At 24.7% G+C, this 20,619-nt stretch overlaps 1 protein-coding gene across 5 annotated transcripts in view; it reads right to left on the reverse strand.

Annotated features, from left to right (window-relative positions):
• Window positions 1-20,619, reverse strand: part of LOC129611027 (uncharacterized) — a 122,509-nt gene that overhangs the window by 37,170 nt on the left and 64,720 nt on the right. For 3 of the 5 annotated variants that reach the window (XM_055523933.1, XM_055523935.1, XM_055523934.1), the window contains exon 2: window positions 5,280-6,506. In XM_055523933.1, the coding sequence (XP_055379908.1) occupies window positions 5,280-5,533 (254 nt within the window). In that variant the 5' untranslated portion in view covers window positions 5,534-6,506. The remainder of the gene's footprint in view (window positions 1-5,279; window positions 6,507-20,619) is intronic. The other 2 variants (XM_055523936.1, XM_055523937.1) reach the window with 1 other exon arrangement.

A 20,619-nucleotide genomic window follows, 5' to 3' on the forward strand; every position in this document is an offset into this window, starting at 1 on the left:
AGATGTTTTTTACAGTAACACAAAGGCTGTTCTGTGTTAGTTTTTTTATGGTATGATTAAAAATTATTGCTAATATCAAATTGAATTTTAACATGGAAATGTTCTTAAAAGCACAATGAAAATCTTAACCTAATTTTATAAATTTCTCGTTCATCAAACAAGGTGACGTGTTAGCAAAGAAAGTTAAAACTATAAACGACTGTACATCGAATTTGGAGTAGGATTAAGGGGTTGATCTTATTCGCCTACCGGAGGAGGTATGAGAAATATTTAATCATTAAAACTTGCTTTCTCTTTATTAGAAATGTTACAGCAATTAGCTCACATTTAACAATTTGTGTAAAAATTCAATAGATAATTTTTAAGACTTTTTAAATTTTTCTGAAAAGTTGAAAACGTCTTGTAATATTGAAGTATTTCTTGTTGCAAACTTGTGGCTTTAACGCATAATTTTCAATATAAAGCTAAATCTAAGTTTTCATTCAATTACAGACCACTATTAGAATTACCACGAGTTATATAGCTACTATAACCGAGAACACACTAACAAAAAACTTTAGAAAATTTTTCTTTACAAAAAAAAATAATAGAAAATGACATTAAGATTTTTTTTCTGCTAAATTTGCGAGAAAAAGAAATATAACAAAAAAAAAAGAAAAAAATATTATTAAAATTCTAGCAAGAAAAACAAAAAATATCTTGTATCTTTTTCATCCATTCATAGAGGCTAAATAATAAGATTAGTGTTACAAATTTGATAAGATAACATTAATGAGATCAAGTTTAGTTCCGTTCTATTTAACTTCATTTGTTTAATCAGAGTATAAAATCTCTTAACATTTCATTATTACGCATTTGATACAAAAATTATAATAGAATCAGAAATATTTTACACTCACTTTTGGATTATTCATTGCATACTTTTAGGATTACACACTACATAATAATAATTGTACAATAGTACTCAATTTGTAATAATATGCATAAAAAATAAACAACAACAAAATATTACATTTAATTGGCTTTACTGAATTTATATAGAAAGAAGCCGTAGATATATTAAGGAATTTGAAATTTAAAGGAAAGAGGAAACTGTAAAAATGAATATTATTTTTAGTGTATTCCTCTATCTTATACTCACACAGTCACACCCCACTTGTTTTCATAAGTTAAAAGGAAATCCATTCAACTTTATTTTCTACACCAATCGTGAAATTTTCTTAAAGAAGGAAAGATTTTTGAAAAGAATTTCACTTAAACAATTAAATTTAAAAGTTTTGACACATTCCTGCAAAATAATTTTTGTTTCAGTTGAATATTTTTCAAAAATTTCTTTCAACGGTGGTAGTTCATTGGTTTCTCTCACAGTGTTCATTAAACCATAATTTATTCAAAGTTTATTTGACAACATTGAAAAACAATTTGAATTTTTTTAAGATATTTTTGCTTTTAATATCCAGAGTATTGAATAATACATTCTTAATTATATCAAATAAATTTAGTTGTCACAAAAAATCACGAGCAAAGAAAAGTAAATCATTCCCACATTTATTGGGTTCCACTAAACCAATAAATGTAGGAATGATTTAATTAAAATAGTTTTATAAGTAAATGAAATCATCCATAAAATTTATCAAAAATTTTCATCAGAGACGTTATAAAATATGCAGAATTAAATGACAAACATTTCAATTGCAAATTTTGAAAATTTTAAAGTTATGCAAAAGTAAAATTTATTTTGAAAAATAAGAAAAAAATTGCCAATAATATTTTTTTGTAATTTAAAAAATATTTGTTTTCCATTTTGTCCAAGTTAATTAGTCGAAGATTTTTTTTTATCCATTCAGCATCAATGGAAAATTAAATAAATTTCTTTTTAAAATAAAAAAAAAACAATATTTTGTAAAAATTAATTGGAAAACCACAAGCCACTCATTCTGTAATAAAAGATTTTTATTTTTGATTTAAAAAACAAAATATTAATTTTGAATAAATTAAGTTTGAATTGACAGAAACCACAGAAAACCATCACGAAAATTTTGATTTCCAAATAAAATCTTTATATTAAACTTTATTAAATTAAAGATTTTTTTTTCACAACCTTAATTCACTAGAAATAAATCCAGTTTCAATAAGTGTTTGTGGTAATTTTTGGAAAGAAAATTGCATATTTTCCACCTGGGTAGAAGATATTTTCAGAAAATTATTGATTCAATATTAATTCGAAATTCATTCAAATATTCCTCGAATCCGAATACTAGTAGAAAATAATTAATTATTATTAATGTACAGATTGATAATTTTTTAAAAATTAATTTTAGTGAAATTTGAAATCGTTTTCGTATATCCAGAAGGGTATCCACTCTCCAAAATGTGTACACAATCTTGTATTAATCTTTGTAAAGGGTGCATTACGTTGTCAAAATATTTCAAATCCAATATGCAATAAAATTCCCATTATAGGTTTATCTATTTCCTAACACGTTGCCCATTTTAAACGATTTTAATTATTAATTTAATTTTTAAAGGATTTTTAAAGGATTATATTAAAACTTATATATGAATAATTCTTAAAAATTTTATGCTAAAAATTTTTAAATTTTCAAAATTTAAATCTTATTTCTTTACTATTTCCCTACAAAACCCCAAGAATAAAACAAATTTAATATGCTAAAGCAAAAGTCAATTTAATTTTTTTGCGAAGCATAGTCATTAAAATGCAAAAAGTCATAAAAAAAATAAAATTATTCATAAAAAATTAGACGAAATTTTCTAAAACCCCCCATTGGGAACATTTTTAAAAATAAAAATTGAAATCTCATAAAAAAAATAAATAATAGGATTTCAAAATGAAAAAAAAAAAATTTCAAATTAAATTTTATGACTTTTTTGTTTTCTTATATCATTACTCAACCGTCTTGAAAATTTCTTTATAATAAAAAAAAAACAATATTAATTGTTCTAGTGAAGCTATAAAAGAAAAATATATGGTTAAAATCTTTGTTACGTAACGAAATTACAATCAATTTTTGTTTTTTAAGCGAGTGAGAGATAAGCGGAAATGTTTCATTAAATTTCTAAACACTTTTTTCCAAATTTTAGGTACCCTAGTAAGCAGTTATTTTAAATACCTAGAAAAATGTGAATTTGGCTCTTAGTAGAGTTTCACTTTATACTATTTAAATTCCCTGAACAAACTGAAGAATCAGTTACTTCTGGTAGCCAACGTAATATATTAAATTTCAACGAATTCCCTTAATTAGTTCCTTAAATATGCTAAAATATTCGGATAATAGTTCGGTTCCTGATATTCCCAAAAATTTTATTATTTCATTTTTTTAATACCCTGAATTCATATATAAAATTTCAACAAAATACACTGACTTTTTTCTTAAATATTATCAAAAACGAAAAATCAGCCCATAGTAAAGGTCTAGACACCTGATATATTCCAGAAATTGTTTAAACCATCCCCTCCTCGATAAAAGTTCAAATATAAACTTTCGTGAAAATCGGGTCAAAAGAACTTAAAATACTGACAGACAGACAGACAGTTTAATTACAAATACTTTTTTTTGAATATTTAATGGACTGTGTACTTATTCCTTACTTAGGGTTTTAATAACAATCTTAAAGGCTGATTGATCAAACTAAACTAGCATTTGCCGCATTTAATTTTCCCTGCCTCCCTGCTAAAGACTCAAAGGCAATGGGGAAATATTTTAAAGAAATTCCTATAGATATAAATTAAGAAAATTTGTAAATTATGTGGTTTTACTTAAGAAATATGAAAACTGAAACTAATTATGTATTATTACAAAAACTAAAATTGTTGTCACCCGTAAGGTATGCAATAATGATGATGTGAACAAAAATACGTATCAAAAATTTTAATTAATTAAGGTGAATAATTTAAATAAAATATCATTTATTTTTTTTTAAATGCTCTGATTTGTTCAATAAAAATGTGATATGCTTTGCAATCGATTGGCTTAATCCGAATCAATTATTCAATCCATTAAAAGTCAACTTTAATCCTCTGTTCATCTATAGCAATAATACGTTGATAGACTAATGGATATTTCAAATGCTTGTTCTAATTGTAGAAAAAACTCTCAACAAAAATAAAGATACTAAACATTTTTTCATAAATTTTAATTTTAAAAAAATGTTTTAGTTCTGTTTAATGAACGTGGGCAGCATGGTATGGAAATTCATATATATTTAATTTCGGAAAAAGTTTGTATTACTATAATTAAAAAACTTTTCATACCGACCAGAAAAAACATAAAATTCATAAAGTGCAATAAAATTTTCTTTTTTTTTTATTAAAAATAGTAAAATTTGAATAAAATTCAAAAATTAACAAATTTCCAGGATAACAAACTAGAATGGGTTTTTATGTAAAAAATATTTTTTAAATAATTCAAAATTTTTGAAAAATTGTGTTAAAATGTTAAAAAAGTTTTATACTCGTTGTAATGTATGTAAATTACAGAGAATTTTACAAGCGATTAAAAAAATTGTGGAATAGTTAAGTTTGCAAGAGTTTTTAAAAAACAATCTCAGAGTTATCGTCAAACATTAGTTCTGTTAGACAGCACTTCGAAATCTTTGTTAAAAAGTACCTATACTTACATATTTCAGACGCAAACCAAAATTATCAGTCGTCAGTGAATGGTATAAGAAGTAAGTTTACAATTGCAGTTCTGCATTAACGGAATATAGACTGCAAATGCTTTTAACTTTCTTAATTCTCAAAATATTTAATTCAATCTATACGATAATTTCAAAAATTTTATCAAAGAATAAAAAAAACCCAGCAAATCTGAAAATAATTCTTATAAGAAACTAATAACAATTTTCCAGAATAACTAATGATTTCATAGAACTGCAGAACAGATTTCTTCATAGAGTTGCAGAACAGATGAATGTCGTAGTCAAAGGAATGTGTTAAGGAATCTTTCTTCATACCTCTGTAACTCAGTTGGTAGAGCTAAAATACGGTATGTCACTGGTTCGAGGAGAAGATGCTGGAGTCCAGTTCGAGGAGAAAAATTTTTTAATAAATTTCTCTGCCATAACTGGTTCCTATGATTACGTCATTTATCTGTTCTTCAATTGTATGAAGAAATTTCCATTTGTTATTCTTAAGAGAAATAAAAATAAATTTGTATTAGTAATTAGTAACTTAAATTTTTTTTTTAATAAATTAACAAAAATTTTATTTTTCTCTTTTATTTCTATTAACAGCAAATTTTAATAATATTAACACTTACCTTTCATCTAATCTCATACTACTACGACTAATGTCACTCCATACTGACATTGAACGTGGCCTTTGAAATACACTAAATTTTGAGCTACGGCGTGCTTGTACCATTGGTGGAAAACCATCAACAGTATCCGGTGGAAAATTAACATTCCGACGCCGGCTTGTTGTACTTGATGGTAATGATGCTAATGTTTCGTCAGACATACTATTATTATCATTATCTAATGCATTATAAGTTACATGATATTTCGTAGTCATTTTGACAACGAAATATATTTAAAATTATAAATACACGTTCATATTTCATAACTAAATATTTTATATTAATTATAACATTGTATATAATATGAATATTAAAAATTGTTTCAATTGGGTAGTAATAATTGTTGCTTTTATTAATAGTATTGGGGAGAAGTAGGGTACCACTACTACAACTACTACTATAACTAACTAAATTATTATGAGAACCACTGTTTACAATTTTAGTTAACATTTCAAAATTTTTGTTTTTCTTACTTTTTTTTATAAATTACATTAGTCAAATATTTTTGTTTTTTTTTTGTTTCAGAATTTTTTATTTTATTCTTGTTTTTGTTTTTTTAGAAGGGATTAAAGTTTATTTTGTAATTTTTCGGTCTTTTTTTTGTTTTTAGGAATGTATGCATAATATGCTTAAAATATTTTTTTTTTTTTTTCAAGGACATGAATGTCCTGTTTATAAATTATTTATATTCATTAAGGTTTTGTTTTATTTTACTCTTTTTTTGTTGTTTGTTGATTTCAAGCAAACTTTTTTTTTGGTTTTACTTTTTTGTTCGTCATATTGTTCTAAAGTTACCCAAAAATAACCTTCTAGTCATAATTAAATTTTTGTTTTTCCCATATAACGTCATAATTGTTATATTTTGTATAACAATAATTATTATGGTTGGTGCTTTTTATACATACTTTAAGTTTTTCTCATTATTTTCATTTCTTTTTTTTTTATTATTTAAACTTTGTATTTTTTCCCATTTTGTTATTATTTTTATTTTGAATTGTTTTACATTATCATAAATTATATACAGTTAAAAAGAAAGAGAAAAATATTTTCAGGTTGTCATTTTGAATATTTATTTTTCCTTTTTTTCTACATTTCCTCCATTTTGTATTTATTTTGTTTTGTTATCCTGTTTGTTCTTTTGATATATATACAATAACATTATTTTTTATATAAACACAATTATATACACTGTAAATTTTTAAAAAATAAAATGTTAAATGATTAAATAATCATCATGCACGTTTAACAAAACTCAAAAGAATTATGTAAGAATTAAAAATGTCAAACAAAACAAAACAAAAAGGACATACGAAAAAGAAACAATAATATTTTTTAAATTAGAAAATAATTTAGGAAAAAAAAAAGAAAATACAAACTTGTTAGAAAATAAAAAAAACAATTGAAATGATTCGCAGTGTTCCTTCTGTTCAATGCCTGCTTACGAAAAATTTCATGGAAATTTGGCGGGTCTATGCAACATTAAAAGTTTTCAAAGTAAAAGTTGGTATTATTTTTTGAAATCCCCATAATATTCAGTTTACATTAATTTTTAAACGAGAAAGAATTTATGAAAGAATTAAGGCCATATGTTGCATACTTCTGGGCAAATCATTAATTGAATATAAAGCATGGAACAAACAACATAATGCCCGTAAAAATCTCGAAATTCAAAAGAGCAAAGGTTTTTATTTACAATGAGGTTAACCGTCATATTTTGGATATGTATAACTTTTATTATAAATACAGGGTGATTCAGTAAAGACTACGAAATTATATATCATTGTTTGGAGTATCAAAAATGAGTAAAATTTTTGTTTGGAACTAGTTATCAAACCTTAACAGTTTCCAATATACAGTTTTTTGCAGAAAGAGTAACAGAGATGACAACAGTTGATCCTTTAAGTAGTTCGGCAATCTTCGGTTACTTATTGTAGTTGCAGCAATTTTCCAATTTTATGTCTAGTATTTTCTTAAATTTAAATATTCATACATTTCTTACATTATATTATATAAAGTACGTACTATTTATACATGTATTATTTATATATTATGTATATGGACTTGCATTTATCTATAAACTTATATACCGTCGGTTAAAAGGCAGAAAGCACTAAGAGCATGTTTTTGAGAATTCGGATTTCATAGATGAATTAAATCAGAATAATATAATCTTTGTTGTGGCAAAAAATCATGCAATCCAGAATATAGTTTATATATCCAGAAACGAGAAAAAAGAGACCAATCCCATTGCACGAAATGATTAGTTTTGCGATTTTACGATTTTTTCAAATTGAATTTACTCAAAACACAGTTTCCTGACTTAATGCTTTCTGCTTCTTAACCAACATTATCTATAAAGATGTTATAAGTCCTTGACTTTGATCTTGACAGAAATTTTAGAAGTATTCTTTAGTTGCACGAAATCCAAAAAAAAAAATGCTCAAATAATTTTTCCCATATAAAATTCAAATGAAACGTGCAATCTCAAAAATAACATTTAAAAAAAAAATGCATTTATTTAGGAGGAAATTTCCAAATGCGATTACCATTTCCTATATTTCCGATTCATAACAAAACTTTTAAATTTTATACTTCCACCTTATTTACATGTCAAATAAATAATTGTGTTCTTTTTGAACAATTTTCAAAGAGGAAAGTTTGCGTGTTCAATAGCAATCAAATTTTGTGGTAAAAATAATGGCGGATTAAAAAAATTACATTTATGTATGTACATGCAACAAGTTTAATATTGTACACAAATATTTTGAAATAAAATTGAAAAATATAATTAAAAGAACACTATAAAAAAATTGCAATTGTTACAATACTCAAGAAAAACTTTGAAAATAATGCGGTGCCTTTATAAAAACGAATTTTTTTTTCAGCAATCTTTTTGTGAATAATTTTAGTTACACAAAAGCTTCCATGATTTAAGGAATTTAATTTTTTAATGTAAGAAAAATTACTGCTAAAAAGAATTTTATGAAATTTTTCAAAAAGGAAAAAAACCACCATTACAAAGTATAAAATTTGTGTCTGCACGTTCCTTCTTCTAACACGAAAAAGACATAAACAACAAAAATAAAGGACGTGATGTTAGGGTGGAGAAAAAAAACTTAGATTTTCAAAAAAAAAAAAAATGACAGATCATTTCTGTGTTGAAGATTACTTCAGAGGTCAAAAACTCATTTAAAAAATAATCATTTATATTTACAACTTTTTTGTATTCTGCTTACTTCACCACAAAAAAGAAAATTCAATTCTCTTTAGATCATGCTGGATCTTTGAAAACAAAAAGCAGGAAATTCTTAAATTCAAAACCGAAAGAAATAGATTTGACTCTGCCAACTAGGGGAATGTTTTTTTTCAAATAATTAAAATTTTTACAACAAGTTCAACTCTAAATTTAACAACTTGTGTCCTTAATTATAAAATTAAGTTTAACAATTTTTTAATGACGATTCCATTAACTTGCATATATAAAATGGAAAATGTGCTATCGAAGTTGTGTATGTCCAATGTTTTCAGATTAGTTGCAGTTAATTCTTGAAGTACAATTTTTATACATTTGGGGAACTATAATCAGGACTGACTGTCAGTCCTGATTACAGTTTCCCAATTAATGCTATTAGTAAAAAGATTAATTTTCGTAAGAAAAAGCAAGTCATGCCCACACAATAAACTGTGTTCGTCTAGAATTTATAAAATAAAATATGTACAATTAGTAAAAAAATTTTCTTAAATTATTACCGAATCTTTGTGGAAGCAAATTTAGAATTCGTTTGTTTTTTAATTTAAACTCATTACAAAATGAAGAGGCTTTAATTCTATGGGAAGATAATTCAATAAACTCAATTCATTTTTAGGCTAATATACTTATGTATAGGCCCAAAAAGAAAACTTACATATGTTAATTCGAGCGACAAATAAATTTAGTTTCTAAAAAATGCATTGAAAAAAATGTCCTTATTAGAATTACAAGTGTAGTGACAAATTTGTAATATCCTTACGTATAAATCTTTATACCAATAGAATAGATAACAAGAGTACAAGTCGTGCGAGTAAAAAAAATATTAATATTGGAAAACAAAACAGACATTTATATTAAATTTAGAAAAGAAACCTATTTCTTTGTCACAATTTTATAAAATACCAAGCACATGTTTATTCTTTTAGTTTTATTGTATTTCCGGAAGAAAAATTTTTTAATTCTAAACAATTTTCATATCACAATTATACGACTCTTCCTCATTATTCCACTGAACATTTCCGTTTCTACAATTGCGTCAAATTTCATTCATCTCACAAGCGCTATGTTAAGTACCCGTATTTAACATTTCGAATTGTACAAAATTATTCGAAATTTCATTTAAAATCTAAAACCTCGCAACTTCATTTGTACAAAAGCTTGTGCAGAAAAGAAGCATTTCAAAACAAATTTCAAATTTTCAAGTTTCAATATAAAACCACGGAATATAATGAAGACTTATATTAAAATAAATGAATCTGGGTTATATTTTAGTCCTTTTATAATAATTTACCAACTTATGTATATAGAATATCTAATATTTTCATTTCTGGTATTTAGGTCACATTTAGTTTTCTGAATTTTTCAAGGATATCACAATATATTTTACAATTAGAATAACGACATGTCATTAAAATTGAAGGCTACTATTTTTTTTATGAAACAAAAATTTTATAAAATTGTAATCATCTTTAAACATAATTCCTTATTACAATTTTAATGATTTTCGGAAAAATAAAGAGGACATTTTAATTACTCTACTTTTATGTTAAATTTCAAAGAAAATAATAATTAAAATTCAGTTTCTATGCTCTTAATATTTTCAAGCAATTCAAAACTATTTTCAAAAGTACTTGAATAAAAGATTCTCATTCTTGCCTCTTTAGCCGGCGCTAGTCCTTACAATTTAGCTGAAATAGAAAACAAAAAATTTAAAACATTTTGGAGAAATTTTCCATTTCTTTAAGATGGATAATTTCAATAGTTTTTCATTATAACTTTCAACGCATTTACATGCCTTAAAATCTAAAAATTAATGGCAATGTTCTTGCCATTAATTTGTAAAATCTTTCGAAATAAATTTATTGTTAAGAGGGAGATATGTACTTAGCACATAATCACTATTTAAGATTTAGATATTTTAGTTGGAGTTATTCCACATCATCTGCTAATGTAATGGAAACTCAAAAAAAATTCCTAGGCTCCTAGCAAATACTTGAAGTTCTGTTTTTGCAGAAAATGTGCTCTTTTTCGGAAATTTCATTCTTTTCAAACTAGTTTTTTATTCATATACTTTTTAATAGAAAATTAAATTTTGTTTAAAGTAGCCTTGAAAATTATTGAATGTTCTATTCGTCCTAAATCTAATGTATATGAATCATGTGATCCAAATTTGTATTAAAATTAAGGTTACTGATACAATTATATAATTAATAAGGTTGATGGAATGTGTGACGAAAACTATTAAATTTAGGATACTACACTTTTTTGGAAATTCACTAATTTATTATTCTTGACTTGTATAATAGCTTTCACAGCTCAGCACAACAACTTCTTCAACTCAATTTTTTGGCAATATTCTTTTGTACAATTGATAACCTAATGAAATTATAAAACATTGACTAAAATCTAAATTTTCTTAATCTAAAAAATCAATAATTTTCAATATTAAATGTTAGAACTTGTGTTTCATTACACAAAATTTTGCATCTGCGATAGAGAGGATAGCATAAAAGTATAATTCCTTTGTATAAGCGTAATTTCAAGTAGAGCAACCTCGATATCCTTAAGTCGAAATTATACCTTTCCGATTTCATAAAATTTCTTTCTTCAAATTTAGTAGTGTGATAGGACATAGACTATATTTAAAAGCAGTATTTTCACTTGAAGGGAAAAGTGCTACAATGCAAACCATTGGTACCAACTTTATTAATAAAACCAACTTTATTAATAAAATATTTTGTATAATGTTAAAATTATTCATAACAGCCATTAATATTAATACATTTCAAATCCTACTCAAAATATGTTCAAAATTATATTCAAAATTTCATTAAATTCCTATTTATGAGCAAATCCTTTATTTTCCACAAATCCTTCAAAATTTTAATAGATCAATTATAATTATAAATAAGATATTAAGCATTCATATATAAGATTAGTAAAATATTATTTCATAGTAAATCTTATTATAAATTAAATACCATAAGTATAAAAATAATACACAGTAGCCTACACATAGTAGCCAACTATAACCTACATAATATATGTATACACCTACAAACATAATCATATTATTATTATCGTGTAAAACATCCATTAGAGCATGAAATTATTAAACTATATAAACATATTGTTTATATTTTAATATTAAATTATTTATGAATATTGTAGACATGAAAATAATCTTGTATAGCAACTATAAATATTTCATTGTCAGAGTGTTCTTAAGAATATTCTCATAGGCTATACATATACACAATTTTGTACTTAACAATATGCTTTATCCTGTAAGTGTTGATAAAATCAAATAAATTTTTTTATTATTTATTGTTTTTCTATTTAAAAGGATCCTGAATTTATTAATCTACTTTTCTATAGAAATTTACTATATTTTACTATATTATGCAAAGTATGTGTGTATATGAGTATGTTCATATTACGTGATATACTAATTATTTCCAGAGTTTGTGTAAATCTTAAAAAGGAAACTCTTAAATGGTTTAATACTCACTTAAACAGAAATTGTATTATGATATTGTCTATATAATTTTATTTTCATAATAATATAACAAGCCTGCAAGAATAGAAAAAAAAAAAAAGCAAAAATGTAATTTAATTCAAAAGGACCTTTAATAATTTTTATGGTCAATGAAAATTTAATGATTACTTGAATTTTTTTTTTGTCTCAATTGTTTAAGAAAAAAAAAAAAAGATTTTTATGTTGTAATTATTTGGTATACGCAATATAATACGATTAAAATGCGTTATACGATAATAAATTTACATACATAGTAACACAGTAAGTAAAATGTATTCAAAGTAAGTACTGGGTGAATTCGAACTGGCTGAATTCCCATTAAGTACCCACTTGATTTTGCAAGATTCATAATGAATTCGTATAAATGAATTTTGTAAAATTAATTCATCTGGTTCAGTGATAGGTATGTATGTTGTTTTACGCGACTGAATAGATCACATGTAAACCAGACCCTATCTAATCATGATGATTAACTGGACAAAAAAAATATGGAAAATAATTTGCAGATTAAATTTCTTCATACCATTTTATAGTGCAATTGAAACAGCATTCTATTAGAAAGTTGAGGAGAGAAATTTTTTAATTTTTCTATCATGACACGTTCGCTACGTTATGCATCTGTTCCACCGTTGCAATGGAGAAAATTTTCATTGTTTATTTCCTTAAGATTTATAATTTTTGGCCTTGAAATTACTTTGTAATATTAATAATTTTTTATTTGCAGTGTAGTACGGTTATTTTTGATACTAGAAATATTCACAGTATTCTTAAAATTAAAATTTTAAACGGGGCGAAAATTGCACCCAGTGTAGTATATCCGGGCTTATTAACCAATAAACATTCAAGATAAATTGCAAAAGAATCTCATGTTTTGAAATGTATCGTGAATTGTGTATACAATATTCGTTTTTAAATCTAAAGGACAAGCATAAATGATGTTCGCTCGATTAGGATTTTAGTAGACATATCTTAATACAAAATCTTAACTTTCCTCTAAGTCATTCCATGATTTCGTACGACATATAGAAATTTCCTAGGCTTTTATAACAATTCATTTAATTTTGTTTCAAATATTATTAAAAATTTTTACAAATTTAAAATAAATAATCATTTTTAACTACAAAATAATGGATCAATTGCTCATTCTTAATTGGCTAATAAAGTTGTGAAGAGTATTATTCAGTTCATATAGTTCAAGCGTTGGGTACCTTTTTATATCCCATGCTGTTAATAAATAATATTAACAACAAATTTTCCAAAACCTAAAAAATTAAGAATTTTTCTTCCAAAAATGAATTTCTTGTTTTTTAAAATAAGTATTCATAAATCATAATTGAGCTAAGGGCAAATTCTCAAAAATTACACTGTAATATTCAAACCAAATTTACTGATATACTAAAAATAATAAAAAATATTATAAAAAATAATTTCGTCTTGCATCATTATATGAATTATAAAATAAATATTATTTTTTTTGAAATATATTAAAATATATATTGCGATTTTTATTAATTAAGTATCTTGGTAGGCATTTAATTATTTTCTCCAAGCTTATTGTGCCCATATCAAATATTTTTTTTTTATTTTCATATTAATGTGGAAAAGAAATATCAAATATAAATGAAAACAATAAAAATAAATTAATTCCAATTTCATTTTTAATTAAAAATTCGTCTTTTTATTCATTAAAATAAGTATAGACGTTATAATAGTAATTAATTAAAACAATTAAAAATACTCAATTAACACAACTGAAATAAATTTCCTCCTGAGGGCCAGTAAATAAAATATAAAAGTAGAATGTAATTAAATATTGAATTACAAAAAACACAAAATCAATTATTGTTTTGTCTGTTAAAATTTTTTATGAAAAAAGTACTCGAAATTGCAAGCAATTTTAAATGTATGTAATATAGACATTTTTCAAGTTTAGAAGCATATATGACAATGGGAATAAAAGTACATAAAATCGCATAATAAAGATGTGTAGCCTGGAAACCAGAAATCACACAGCCATTTTGCAAAATAAGTAATCTTGCGTATTAACCGATTTAAGACTATACAAAAACGAGAAACAGTTTAAAAATTAAAGCACCAAAAAAAAAAACAGAACGACAGTATTTTTTTGTGATATTAAATCGACAGGAATTTTAAAATATCAGAACTTTTGAAAATTAAGAACTAATAATTCACTAAATAAAAGTTAAATTTTCCATTACGATCAATTAATACAAACGTGTACCGCATATAGCATATGTACATATTATGTTTAACATAAAATATGTGTTTTCATATGCGAGCAACGTAAAGTATATCAAGTTTTTTCCTTGTTTTCTCAAGAAAAATCTTTATGAATCCGTTTGTTTACATTATTTTGCCGTTTTGATGCATATTAAATCCTTATTATCATTAATTTCATAAAATTTATTGGGATGTTTCAAGAATTCCAAGAAGTTTAGCAGAAAAATTAATAATTTGTAGAAAAAAAATTACTTTAATTAAGCACCACCTTCGTTTCATACGCGAAAACTATATAAACTATGAATTTTAGATTTAAATTATCAAAGGGAAATATGCCATTTTACAAGCCATTACATTTGTTTTAAATAGCTCTTTAAAAGTCGCTTTCTAATAATTCCAAATAAAATATTAAGGCGCCCGAACATTTTTGTTTTGGCAATGAAAATTTTTACTTTTAATATTACAAATTTTCCCGACAAATAAAATTTCATTGAAAATAAAATTTTCATATTTGGAATTCTTAACACGTTTTTAATATCAAGCATAAGGCAACTAATAATACCAATAAAACACAAAATTTAGAAAATTTGACACAGTAACATGTACCTTCTCCAATGAAATTTCACTTCTAAACATGGGTCCCTGGAAAACGAGTAACATTTTCAATTTTAGCAATTTTTCAAATATCAAAAGAATATTTCAATTAAAGTAAATTACTTGTGTACATTTTGTTCTCCCTTTCAAAAATGAATTCAATTATTTCAATTAATCTTGAAACGTTTCACATAATATACTCAAATTCACATATGTTTCAATGAAAAACCATCAAAATTTTTAAAAAGAAATACACTCAAATTGAAAAAAAAAACAAAGCTAAATAAAATAAACATGCAATACATCTACACATATGTACATACGTATTTCATATAGATAATTCAATTCTTTTTTAAGGACCCTAAAAGGGTTTTCAAATATTTTTTTTAAAAAAAATTAGATAAAGATAACAAAAAAGAAAACAAAAACAACAAAACAAGAAATATTATTGACATTTATCTGACAAATCTTGTATTTCTTTTGTATGCCTTTATTAAAATAAATACTTGTACGTGCTGTCAGTTACTCTATATAAAAAAAGAGAAAAGAAAACCGTTTCGAATTATTCTTATGTATACTAACATTAAACATACTTACAAGCGGCACTTCTGTTATACACGGTTTCGTTTACATATACTTAAAAAATTGATAAAATAACAACAAAAAAAAAAAAATTTATTAAATTGAAATTTGTATTGAATTGAATCTTAAATTTGTTAAGGTGTGAGATTATGTCGTTGCGATTTTTTGCAATAGCTCTCATACTATTAAATTTTTTGTCAAAAAAGAATTGTTAAAACTACTTCAACAATTTAATAACACGCGTCACGTTAACTTTACTAAACTCTTGGAACTTAACATTAAGGATTAAAATAGAATTAGTACGTTCAATTTTGATTTTAAAAAATTTTAATTAAAATACGCATTTAAGAATATTAAACGCCAGAATTCATCCAAAGACAAGTGTTCCATACCAAAAGTTCAATATAAATTTTTATACTATTCAAAGCTATTCTAGGATGAATTTTCAAAAGTTTAATTGTTCTATATGAAACCAAAAAACAACGCCTTAAAATTTAATCTCCATTAAGATAAGAGTCGACTATAACAAGACGATGTAAAGTTAGACGATGTTCATAATTACATTACAATTAATAGTCTTCGGTTGTACTTCTTTTTACTCCTTGTTAAATAATTAACAAAAGGAAAAAGTTTTCAACATTATCTATTCGAAATATGTTTCTCATATTCTATAAAATTGAAATAAATATGCTTATTAATTACACCCATTTCGTCCATCTCTTAATCGGTATTTCCGTTCGCACGTCCACTTAACAAAACACAATTGAATATCTTGATAGAAACATAATAATTATTGCTCTCCCTCGTTCAGTATAGGGTCATTTACACCTCTTCTAATTTTGCTCTTCTTCCCCCTAGATATATGCAATAAGAACAATTATAACAATATATTTTCGTATTTAAATTGAGTCGTAGACAGGCAGAATATAGTAATAACAAGTTTTTTTTAAATTACTTCAAAATTATTTTTTAACTAGCTAGGTAGCAGATGGAACAGCACTCTACCACAATTATTCAATAATAAATTTAAATTCTGTGTTCTTACGGTTTTATCATTAAATACATTTATAATTACAAATGCAAAAATTTTAAAATTATCTTCCGTACACGGATACATAAACTTGGATAAAAAATAACGTATAGTACCTTAAAATTATTAATTACAACTTGTGGACTAATTTATGTGAGGTGAGTGGTATACTTAAAGTTATTCGAAAATAGTTAATAAAATAAATTTATTCCCTTCAATATCATGATTTTTATTGCGCTATACTTCAAACATCTACGATTTTAAAGACCAACAAAACTACGGTTTTTTCACTTTAAACAAATAACAAGCACGATTCTACTTTTTAGAGCATACATAACTAAATTTAGCTAGAACATAATTAGAAAGAAATGAGTACTGGCATATACAACTAACATTATTAAATATGCATTACTGCCCTCATAAATAGACATTGATACCCTAGTTATATTTCCATATTCCGTTGATACGGCTATTAAAATGATAAAACACTTTTAGTCATTTAAAAAAAAAATTCACATATGCACTAGAAAATTCAAAACATCCGACGACGTTCCCAAAATGTACAAATGTTAAATGTTTTTATTTTTTCTCTTTCATTTTTGCCCTTAAAAATTTAATCAAGACCAAAACTTTTCTGAATACCATATGAAAATTTTCTTAAATGAATCCCTTGTTCTTAATTAAGGTTATTAAATTTAATTAATTAAAATTTTAGCGTTTAATTTAGCATAAATGAAAATATTTTCATTTAGTACACTTCTAAATTAAGTCTTCATTCAGCACAATAATCATAGTACTCTTCTATATTCTATTTTTATAAAATAACAAGTAGGATCTAGTAGAAAGCCCAAAGGCAAAATACATAGTATATAAAAATTTCAAATGGATATTTTTGTATATGAGTTTTTCATTTAGAATTTTTAAAAATAGACTATAAATCGGGAGAACTATAGAAAAATTAAAGACAAAAGAAGGCCAAACCAAAAAAAAAAACATTTTGCTTGAAATTTTCTTTTTTCTCCATTTTAATTTTTTGTTCGAGTGAGAGCAACATATTTTCAAACCATAATATTTTTTCATAAAACATTATCAAAAATATGCAACATTTGGTTAAAAGTACTGAAACTAAGATTTGTATAGTTCTAGGTTTCTTGCTAATAAAAATAAAAATTCTACTTGTAAAAGGAAAACTGGAAAAAAGACGAAATTGAATTTAAGAAGATAAAAGGTGATCTTAAATGCAGTGAAGTTTTATTTGAATTTCTTAAGAAGTCCTTGAAATATTCCAAAAGTAAAGTTCAAGGGAGTGGCATAAAAAGAATGGAATAGAAATCGAAATAAAATATTTTGATTTTTTGTTATATTCAAATGTCATACTAAACGTAATTTAATTTTTCGAAAAAACAAAAATGAATTTAAAATAAATTCCCGTTTTCTCCGCATAACTAAAAAAAAATTTATGCTTACTTAATAACAATTCCCATTTTAAGAAATTAAAGTCTGCAATACGGAAATATTTATATTCGTACCAGACACATATAGCGGTGAGAACTATCTCTGCCTCAGTATTCTTAAAATTATTATTTTCTTTCTGTTTGCGGCATCTTTCTAGATTTTCCAAAGCCTTTTCTTAACGAACTGTACCATAACGAGTTGGTATAATTCGTGAAGTTATAAAATTAACAATAATATTATTATGCAAACAAGAAAATTTTTCATCTATTACAATTGCACAAGGTTCCTGTCTCATCATACGTTTCTCATAAAAAATACCCCAACATTTAACAAAAGAAGAATTGTCTCAAACAATTCATATTAATCAAATATGATCTGGATTAATATAAGTTAAATTAAAACTATTTACATAAAAATTTTAGAAATTTTTATAAATAACTTTATAAATTAGAAGCGTTATATTTATGTATATAATATTAATTAATTTATGTATATAATATTAATCAATTAATTTATGCGGTTGAATGTTGAGCATATAGGAGTAAAAATGTCTCACTTAAATGAATTTATTAAGAGACATCAATATGTCGGCCCTTATCAATTTATTCCCTTTTCAAGTATTTATTATAACTATTGATGCAATGTTAAAACAAAAAATTTTTAGACTATAAACAAGAAAACTACAAAAATGGATTTCATCCGTTCTCGTTCCCATTTTCGTTTCCATTTTTTTTTACAATATCCTATATGTCACTCAAGATGGCAAAGTTAAAACTTATATACACAAATATATTTCAACATCCTTAATTAATAGCTCTTTGTAGTCGTGTAAATTCCAGTTTTCTACTTAACATCATTTACGAAAATTTATTCGAACGATTACAAATACATATAATATTTAAATTTAAATATAATAGTTCCAAGTTCCATACAGTAAAAAGTGTTAATTTCTGTAGCTCTACAACCTTATTGCAAAGATGCAAATTATTGAATTTGAAATGTACAAAAATAGGACCTTTCACTTTTATTGAGAAAACTAATCCATTACTTTACACTTACGGATAATTTTCCTAATAATTCTCTTAACATAGCATTTCTTTACGTTATTCTAAAAAAACACTCAGACAGCAATGTGTTTATTATTTTGATTCTCTTCGCTATTGCCATACTCATATCGACTTATTACTACACCCATATAACAAATTCAGACTATATTTTAAAATTTTCCAAAATTTTTCGTTTCAAAAATTAATTTAGGAGAGCAGAAATACCTTAAATGTATAATCCTTTGAAAACTGGTCGTGAGTTAAAGTGGGTATTGAAAAATGTGCTGCTTTGTAAACCATTAGTTAACTTTCAACTTGCTTTTAACTTTTTGTTTTTTCTAAACGAAATTTTATAACAATTAAGAACGACATTAGTTCGTTAACTCCTGCAATCAAATGACTATTTTCTATTCCTTATTCTTGTATTTCAATTCCTTCCCAGTTACATAAGAACAACAAAAAAAGGATATGTCATTAATTTTAAAATTCATTCATCCCTTCTCTTTCATTCTAAGTTAATCTTTACTTTCATCTTAAGATCGAATTTTTTTTTAAATTCTTTGGAAATTTTCCCTTTCTTTCGTTATGCATAGAAAAATGTTAAACTTTATTATTATTCTTTGGTACTGAATTTTTATTTTTGTTTTTTTTTTGAAGTTTTTTAATTCTAAAACATCGAATGTACAAGGATAAAATCAACTCAAAGAAAAACAATAAAAGAAAAACAAAATTCTTTACGAAAAGAAAACTTTCTGAATTTTTATTTTTCAGCAAAAAAAATTTATTGGAACAAGGACGAAGAAATACGAATCTGGGGTAAATATACAATTTGTGAAATGCTTTACTTAAATAACAATTTTTTATAAAGTATGCTAGACAAGTTGTGATATTAAAGATAAGCGAAATGGAAATAAATAGAAATGACAATATTCATTATTATAATTGTTCTACATCTCATGATCTGCACATTAAGAAGCAAATAGGCTTTATTTTAATCTGAAAATTTAATTCTTTACAACACATTTGGATGTTAGAATGAAATTAGAATAAAAAGATTAATACTTTAAATTCTAAGTGGTTTCTGGTTTTTAAATGCTCAGAAAGAAGAGAATTTGCAGGTCCTGCTTTTATAGATCGGTAGATCTCCCCCACATTTTTGAACAGTATCTTAATTGTAACATTTAGGTACATGTTGTTAAAACCATTTAGAAGAAATCATTGCTAAAAAAATAATTAAAATTTATTTAAATTAGCTGATCTTCTAAAATCTCTAAGGCAATCAATAGCAAATTAAAATACTTAAATATCATATGCTTTATATTGATATTTAAGTTTTCGGAAAACATTTACCACGTCACAAAAATTGAATTTCGAAAGAATGCACATCTTACGTTTTGTCAAGTACAATATACGGGACGTTATATTAGTTCTTGAACATATACCGGAGCATAAGATATGACAAATGAGTAAAATTTTTGTTTAGAATTTTTGGTTCAAATGTTACAGGTTTTCGAGATTCAGGTATTTTTAATACCTGATAATATCAGGCCCTTAATTTCAGTTTA

This window comes from Condylostylus longicornis, unplaced genomic scaffold (assembly GCF_029603195.1).
Source record: "Condylostylus longicornis isolate FDR11 unplaced genomic scaffold, ASM2960319v2 ptg000048l, whole genome shotgun sequence".
NCBI lineage: Eukaryota > Metazoa > Arthropoda > Insecta > Diptera > Dolichopodidae > Condylostylus > Condylostylus longicornis.